Source organism: Cryptotermes secundus, unplaced genomic scaffold, assembly GCF_002891405.2.
Source record: "Cryptotermes secundus unplaced genomic scaffold, Csec_1.0 scaffold234, whole genome shotgun sequence".
Classification (NCBI taxonomy): domain Eukaryota; kingdom Metazoa; phylum Arthropoda; class Insecta; order Blattodea; family Kalotermitidae; genus Cryptotermes; species Cryptotermes secundus.
The window spans coordinates 2,938,642-2,947,777 of NW_019725843.1; the positions used below are offsets into that span (position 1 = coordinate 2,938,642).

At 38.3% G+C, this 9,136-nt stretch overlaps 1 protein-coding gene across 1 annotated transcript in view; it reads left to right on the forward strand.

Annotated features, from left to right (window-relative positions):
* The first annotated feature begins 1,995 nt into the window (after positions 1-1,995).
* LOC111863658 (retinol dehydrogenase 12) overlaps positions 1,996-9,136 on the forward strand; it is a 14,140-nt gene continuing 6,999 nt past the window's right edge. Inside the window, exons 1-3 of the mRNA XM_023850157.2 lie at positions 1,996-2,173; positions 5,635-5,742; positions 7,438-7,611. Of these exons, the coding sequence (XP_023705925.1) occupies positions 1,996-2,173; positions 5,635-5,742; positions 7,438-7,611 (460 nt within the window). The remainder of the gene's footprint in view (positions 2,174-5,634; positions 5,743-7,437; positions 7,612-9,136) is intronic.

Consider the following 9,136-nt stretch of genomic DNA (forward strand, 5'->3'; position numbering starts at 1 on the left):
CTCTCTAAGATCCATTCTAATATTGTCCACCCACCTACGCCTTGGTCTTCCCAGTGGTATCTTTCCTCTGGCTTTAACACCAATATCCTATACGCATTCCTTGTCTCCCCCATTCGTGCTACATTCCATGCCCACTTTATCCTCCTTGATTTGATCATTCTAATTATACCTGGAGAAGAGTACAATTTACAAGGTTGTTAAAGGAAGAATACGGAAGTTTACGCGTGGAATGTGTGTTCAAAATACTTCTTGTAGATGCTGATCCGTGTTCTCGTTTGTCGTATCAGGATTAGAGATCTAAAGAACTTAACCTGCTTGAAATGCGAGTGTTCTTGGGGGGGGGGAGAATAAAAATGTATACACGAAAATTGTGCTTAAACCATGTAGGATATTATTATTGTTATTATTATTATTATTATTATTATTATTATTATTATTATTATCATTATTATTATTGTCTGTACAGTAAAAAGGTAAAGCTATCCCTGTAACAGGCCGTGGAGGACAATTGGGTTGTGAGACGTCGAGGCTCACACTAGAGTTCCAATAATATTTTTTTAAAACGCGTAATTTTAATTTTTCCCCCCAAAACCGGGACTTTCGGTAAAAAGTTTACACGATAAAAAATTAATAAAAAATCAGTAATACGTTACATATTAAACACTGAGAAATTTAAACACACAAAAATTAGATCAAAATTATTAGTTTAGAAATATGGCACTTCATTTAAAAATAAAATGTGGGTCTTAGCCTGCGAAGCCTTCACAGATTCACCTGAATATTTATCAGATTTGCGAACCTGTTCCAGAAACACTTTTTCTTTTGAAATTTGGGAAACGAACTCTGAACAAAAGAAATCTTTAAAGCGGGTCTTCACAATGGTTACGGCTTTCACTGTTTCTATTTTAAGTCTGTCCTTTTCATCTGACCATAATGCATTTATTCTTGAGAAAACACGCTCAATCGGTGCATTAGATCCTGGCAGTGTCAAACAGAAATTAATTAAATATTTAATATTAACCGTATTTATGTTCTCTTTTGTAAAGTGAGCCAACATTGCCTAGCAGTGATAGGAAGGATACACCTACAGACACATAGATTTATGGGAGGGATTTATGAAGTATGCTGTTGAGATGGGCTCAAGTTCCACGATGAATGTATGAATGTATAAGGGGTTGGCCTGCTTGGCCTTTGCACCGCGACCACAGTGATCTATTGTGCCTAAAAGTTCCATGATACTAAGTTCCATAAAGATTGGTTCAGGAATTCAAAAGTTAATAGGCGGAGGTTCACTGACACAGCCAGCTTGGAGATGTACCTGCTTTAATTCCATAGCCTACTTTCCTAAAATAGGCTCATGCTATCCCAATGTTGTCTGTGTGGTATGTATCCGTGTGTCTGTGGAGGGAGAAATCCATCGAATATTGACGCAAAAAATCAAAACCCTAGTAAAATTAATCTTCTACCTTCATGGATTAGGCTCTCTGGCCTGCTTCCATTCAGAATTAATTACGAAATTCTCAATCATGTACACAGTCGGTAGGAACACTTTGACGGGGCTAAAATTGTTCTTAAACGGCTTAAGTGTAGGTTCGAACGGAAGTTTTGTGAGGGAAGCGTGGCGGCGTTCATTGACCCGTCACTTCGTCGCATCTTCGAACTGACCGACTCACCTCACGAATGTATGTCAGGGACGCAACCGGACGCAACTGACCGCAACTGAATTATCATCCCAAAGAATGTCGTACAGAATATATGCCATTTCTTATCTGCCACAAACGTCTAACTGTACAAACCTTGGTCGAGTGCGCAGATGTGAGTAGTATCTTCATAAGTAACAGCTTTGAGTAACTTCATCGAGGTACCAACTTTCCCATTGTTTGTCAAAAGCCAAAAGTGAAATCTATGTCAGGTGATTTAGAAAGTGAAGTCTCTTCTCAAGAATTGCAGGCCATATCGTCGTAGCAGCAGTACTGGAGGTGTCTCTCTGGCATAATGTATATATATTTAGGAATTATTGTAATTTTATTTGCATTTTGTTTTGGGTTTTCAATACAACGTAAACAAACTTTCAAGCGTCTGTTCAGAATAGTTGGCTACCAATTGTATTATTACGTACTGGGTGGGAGAGGAGTTCTGGAAGATTATGTTTACTTTCGACGCAATAAAACATGTATGTATATAAAAACTAATAATTCTTTCAAGCAGACAGTCTTCTGGGATAAGATACCGTGTAGTCTGGATGATGGGTACGAATATCTCAGAGGAACCTGAGGCATACGGCTTTTTTTTTGTGAAAGAGAGCAGCGGTTTTCTCCGAAACGTTTTTAACCACCGACCACACTACACGGCGTCACATACCGGAAGACCGTAAACTAGATACTACACTGAGGACCCGCAGATGTCATATAATTTGATATATTGTTAATATTAAGTGGTGAGACTGCGTTTCAGTGAACTGAACTTCATTACAAAACTGTAAGTGTTTAAATTTTAGTAAGGAATTTGTGCAGGTACTTACACATAAAGCTTGAACGACACTGTACACCTTGCTTGCCCCAAGATTCTTTCTAGTATGTAAAGGCATTAAAATAGAAAACTCATTGAATTTCCACATCTGTATTATTTAAAGAGTTGGTTATGGCGTGTAGTCAGAGGGTCTTGTGGTGGTGACTATGAAAATTGTGTTCTGGGGTGTAATGCCATGTAGCCTGGTAGACGTTATAGACATTTCAGAGTAATGTGCTGTATCCATCTTCTACCAGAAGATGGAGGCAGTATGTTCCTCTGAAACATCTGTAAACATCTAGCAATCTACATGGTGTCATCCCAGGAGACAAATAATCTTCATAATCTAAATGGTACCTTATTTAGATTTTCAGTACTGTTACTGTACTCTTGCTGTAGTAGAACAGTTGGTCTAGTTCCTACATCCTTTTTCTTTCTAAATGATATGTGACAAAACTTTATGAATAACAGAACTTAGTTTTAGAACTGTGTTGTTAGACCTTGTATATAAAAGTAAAGGTATCCCCGTGACAGGCTGTGGAGGCCCATAGGGTTGTGAGATGTTGAGGTCCCCACATTATCTGGATAGTCTTCTCACAGATGGCGGTAAGGTTGTCAGCCTTACACGCTGACCGCCCTTTACCCCCAAGAATATTCCTGGTACTCATTTCTGTTAGAGGCTGATTCGACCCCAGGGCCGTAGTGCAGCTGGAAGAATTAGGTAAATTGAAAAAAATCCACCTCATCTTGATTTGATCCCATGACCTTCTGGCTTGTAGCATAGTGCCTCAACCAACTACGCTACCACGTACTGTAACTATATACTTGTGCGATTCATCGTTTTCATTTTGCATACTCAGGAGGTGTTTTAGGTGTGAGCCAGATTGAGTGTCTTTGTATGAAGTAAAACAGTGCTGTTTTATATATATTTTTAGGTGTTCATGGTTGTGAGTGTTCAGATTGTAGTCTTCTGGGTTGTGACACCATGATAACATTTTGGAGGAACATGCAGCCACATTACCATTTTCTTCCAAGGATCTAATGAATACTTTCCTTGAAACCTGCATATATAAATTGAACACATCCTCACCACACCACGTGCTGAGGATATGAATATGGAGGCAGCATGTTTCTCTGAAACTCTGGTGTCCATGATCGACATGATGTGATGTGAGAGTCCAGAGAACTGTAATCTGAGTGTGTTGTGTGTTAAAATATTGTAAGTATGATTCTCTCTTAGAACCAGACCTAGTATTAAAATTTGTGTGGCAGTATTATTACAGGTAAATAAATATTTACCCTCTCTTATCTCACATAATAAACCACTGGTGTTATTTATAATTTCTTTTTGTAAAAAATTAAACATTATTAAGAGTTCTTCAGTGCTGTAGCACTGTGTAGCTTGAAAAGAATGTGATGTTTCCACTTGTTTTCTGTTTGGCTAACTCTTCAATCCTGAAAATGGAGGCGATATTTTTCTCTGAAACATCAGGCTCTCTATTAACTAGACAGCATTACAATCATGAAGACCATACTCTTCACAGTCACTGTTATTAGAATTTCAGATGCAATAAGTAATACTTTGTCCATGGTCTGTTAGGGGTACACAGTAGTGTAGTTGGTTGAGGCACTATGCTACAAGCTGGAAGGTCATGGGCATGATTCCCGATGAGGCCACTGGAGTTTTCAGTTGACTTAATCCTTCCGGCTGCACTGTGGTTCTGGGGTTGACTCAGCTTCTAACAGAAATGAATACCAAGAATCTTCCTGGAAGTAAAGGGTGGCAGGTGTGTAAGGCTGACAGCTTCACTGCCATCTGTGAGCTGATTGTGTAGAAAATATGGGAGTCTAAACGTTTCGCAACCCTATAGGCCTTCATGGCCTGTTACAGGGATAGCTTTACCTTTGGCCATGGAGTGTTAAAAATGATATGGTGGCATTGCTACAAGAAAATAAAACTTTAGCCTCTTCAAATATTCTGTAGGAACAAGTAATATGATGATAGCAACTACTGCAGTGTGTGTTTTCAGTGGCAGATCTTGGAATAAATGTTTCACAGGGGTGGGAGCAGACGTTGATATGTAACTGTCACAACTTTCTCTGAGTTTTCCCTTAGTTTTCATCATATTTATTAACCTGCCCCTAAATTCAATTTTGAACTTAATTCTTGCCATGTACATTGATATTCTGTTTTCATGAAATCTTCATTTTTTTTATGTTGTCCAATTGCATGTAGGAAAAAAGAAAAGATTAAATTTTAATTGGAAACTTTGCCTTACTTGTATAGGAACTGTACTTGCCATTTTTTTTTTACTTACAAACAGCTCAGTTACTACTAGTTTCCAAAAATTTAACAGAAGTCTTTAGTTGTAAAACAGTAATTTTTCCAGCTATGGTAAACTGTATAGAATGGTGTGTCAGGTCACTGGGAATTGAGGTTTCCAGGTACAGGAAAGTACACTGGGGCTGAAATTATTTCTGAAATAACACATGATGAAACATATGTTTCATATACTGCTATGAAGATGCATGATGGATATTAGTATTGCAGAAGTGTTTTACTGAGGCGTTCCAGTACAGTCCTGTCATCCTCTGAGGAAAAGCTGAAATTAAATAACCAAGAAGACAGAATAGTTCATTAAGCCCGTTCTTGCTTCATCCAAGCATCATAGGGAAGTCTTCTATAAGCCAAAGTCAAGGGATTAAGTGAAATTTACAGACTGGTATAAATTAAGCCACCAACCAACAGCAGTCTGCAGACTGTCAGCTGAGGAGCATTGTGATTTTACTGTCAGACTCAACAAATCACCTCTGTAGTGTTCAAGAAGTCTTGATCATGGAATTGTGATCAGGTGATTGTTAACATCAGCATGCAGTTGCTGTGGGGCTATTACCAGTGTTGATCCTTCAATTTATGAAATATGGTTTCTGTCTCGGAGTGTAGTTAGGGGTTCTCAATTTTTAAATTTGTCGATAGGTGTGTTGAGACTTGTAGGGTGAGGTGGTTGTAACTCTGTCATGAAGCATTTCTGGGCATAGTTTTGACCATGAATTTGTGATTTGGTTTGTCACTTACACCCTTTATGCATAGTATGCTTAATTGGTGACTGCACTGTTTTATTTCAGATTTGTTACCTAAGCCTGGTGAAGTAGCTGTTGTTACTGGAGGTGCCCGAGGGATAGGAGTGGAAGTGGTGAAGAAATTGTTACAATGTGGCATGCATGTTGTTATTGGTATGAAATATTATTACTTCTGAAATGAGATTTATATAGTCTTACAGCTGATTTTATATAGAGAACATGCAGAGAATCTGAGAGCCCATTGTCAAGTTACACATGCAAGAACAGACATGACATTGTATTGTTCAACATTTAATGTTAGAGGATATTAGGAAACATCTAAAAGTAGAAACATTACAAGAAAAGGTGGTTAAATTAAAGGTATCTGCTATGGGCATGTTATGTATGTGAACAAAAATGGAATCCCTTTGGGGCCAATAAATGTGGATATATTATTATTATTATTATTATTATTATTATTGGAGGGGGTGGATTTCCCAATGCACCGCGACCAGTTGTTGACCTATTGTAGGTCCCCCTTTGATATTCTACCAGTCTCCATACCCTACCGGTACTGGTGCATGCTATCAGCCCCGTTGAGCCAACGAGGTCGGCCCTCGGTACCTTGATACTTCCCCCATCTACCAGAGGCATTGGAAACTACTTGGGCGGGAAATTGTTGCCTAATTTAGCTCAGAGGTCTCCTAGAGACATGAGGTTCTTTTACGTGCCATAAATCTATGACATGGGACACACAGCTTAAAGTCCCTCCCAGAGGATTTGTTCCCTGAATTTTTCCGCCCTTAAAAATTCCATGACCTCCGCCGGGTTTGAACCCTCGTACCTTGAGTCATGAGGTGGGAACGTTACCCCTAGACTACGGAGGCCGCTATGTGGATATGTTGATGGAGGTAGCATGTTCCTCCAAAGCATCAGTTATCTACAAGACCACGTGGTGTCACATCCAAGAAGACAGTGATCTTCATAGTCAACGCCATGACAACATAAAATATTCCATATGTATTTAAGGGGTGAATGGCCTCTCAATGAATGAGTAAATGAATTGCTGGATGTGATAGACAGATGAAGTGTTGGGAGATCACCATGGCTTGTACTCTTCAATCTGTATGAATACTGAATGAAAAAGGAAACTCAGTGTTTTCATGTCTCTGCTTAGTTGTTCTGTAGTAGCACGCATGCCACATGCTGTCTGTCCTAATTTGGGATTTCTTGGCTTTCGTACTCTCCAGATGAATGCCAAGATAAGACTAGACCATGACTGCTTCCTTCTAAATCTTTAATTACTATTGATTAGCATCTTCCCATCTATGTATCCCCTGTAATTGAAAATAGTGTTGAGTAATGTAATAATCAGGCATATGTTCTTGTGCTCTGTTATACAACAAAAAAAAAATAACTGAACTGATTACACTGAACAATGACAGCGAAACTGAATTAAATATGCATATCCTAACAAAGCTGGAATGCATGGCATTGCAGACTGTCCATTTGTGGTAGACATTTTGCCCTTAGTCTTTCTTCTTACCACAGTGAAACCCCCATTCAGTGATTCCAAGTCATTAATCTCAGAGTTAAATTTCCTCCATTTAAGATTTTCATCAGTTTAGTGTCTGTATTCACTGCACTCCAAAGAAATCTTAAATGGGGGTTTTACTATATAGTATCACATATCAAGAACAATGAATGTGGACACTAAATAGGTTCCACTGCACTGCCTCTTTTAGAGGCTACAGTTGTTAATTTTGTCATATGAATTGAAATGGCACTTCAAGAATAACTTAATGCAGATGTACACAGAATTGGTATTTTTGTCACTACTGTTAACAGTATTTACTTCTTTGTTTGAAGGTTGCCGTAATGTTGAAGCAGGTGAAAGAGCTGTGAAAAGTATACGGTCTTGTGGCATAACAAGTGGAGAAGTATCATGTTTCCAACTTGATGTAGGATCTTTTAAGTCCATCAAGACGTTTGCTGGATTGGTCCTGAAAAGCTTTCCTCGGGTAGATTTGTTAGTTAATAATGGTATGTATGTGTTAACTTTTTTTTTTCCCATCATTTTAGTAACTTATGATCCATCAGAAATCTGACTGTTTTGGAAGGATTTCATATAAGTTGTCTGAGTAATTGTTATTGATTTTGTGCACATTTTAATTACCATAACTCACAATGATACGTCATTCCGTGTTTGCACTTTGTATTTGAAAAAAGAAAAACTGTGGCCTGTAGTCTGCAAGCTAACTATACTGACCGAGTGAACACTGCTTGTCAATGAATTTAGTGCCAAATTTTGCGAATAGAGGGTGTTGTGTGGTCAGTGCAACGGATCCCCACGATCTTTAATTTAGGTTTTCTAGACCGGAGCTGCTATTTCCTTGAAACAGCTCCTCAATCATCCTCACAAGGCTGAAACTGTTGTTAATTATTTGAACTCGCTATATGCTGTATGAATGATAATTGAAAAGTAACAGCCTCAGCATTGTCATTTGTTGCTCATTTTTGTTGTGTTATAATTTGAAGTTGTGTATGATTCTTATGTATTGTGACATGACTACTTAAACATTGTCCATTGCTTGGTTATGTCTTGATAAACAAGTAAGCCATCACTAGGCACTGGCTGGCAGAAACAATAGAGGAACTGCTGGGATTGGTAGTCCATGTTGAGGCTATATAGCAAGAGCCGTCAAGACTACTTAGTTGCCATCAGTAGTATCTGACAGCCGGTGAGAACCAGTGAGGCAGTGAGTTTGGTGGTGAAGAGTAGCAATGCCATGAGTTGTAGTTGAAAGTGAACTGTAAGACAGCCATCATCCGTTAAGGACATGAGCACCAAAGCAGAAGAACCTCCATGGTTAGCAGCTATAACCTAGTGATGTCTAGTGAAGATATAGAAGACTTCTTGTGCACTATAGTACAGTAATCTGTAGGTTGTGTAGATCCATAAAGGTGTTATAAATAATTGTAGTTATAAGTGTTCAGTAAATTCAGTTACAGTTTAAACCCCATATCTAGTCACTAACACGTGACATTGTCATTGTAAATGGGTTTTAGAAGGTGTAATGAATAGAATGATTTTAACCTTTATCCTACGGGCATTTAAATTCCGGTATAGGCAGCCGTACGGAATAAATTTAAATACCCGCGATTAGAAATCCGTAAAAATTGAAGTCACTTACTAAATTTGCTCCTATTTCTGCAATTTCTGTGATAAACGAACGAAATAAACGCTGTTTTTTTCTCGAAAGAATATAGAATCAGATATTGTAATTTACAGATTGTATAAAACATGTTAAAATTTTTGCACTGACTCCAAAAAAGAAATTTCGCAATTTTTTTTTCTCTGCAAGAATTCATACGTTTTGGATACCCCTGAAATCAAGGTGCTGGATGACGAGACTTGTGCATGTCACGGTCACACAGCGGATGTTGTGTCTAGAGTTTATCATAGGCTATATGACGTACTACTACTAGTATGTGGAGGGTGGACGAATGATATAAAGTCACGTGTTGTTGCATATAGAGTTCTTCTAAACAATACGTGTACTGTTCT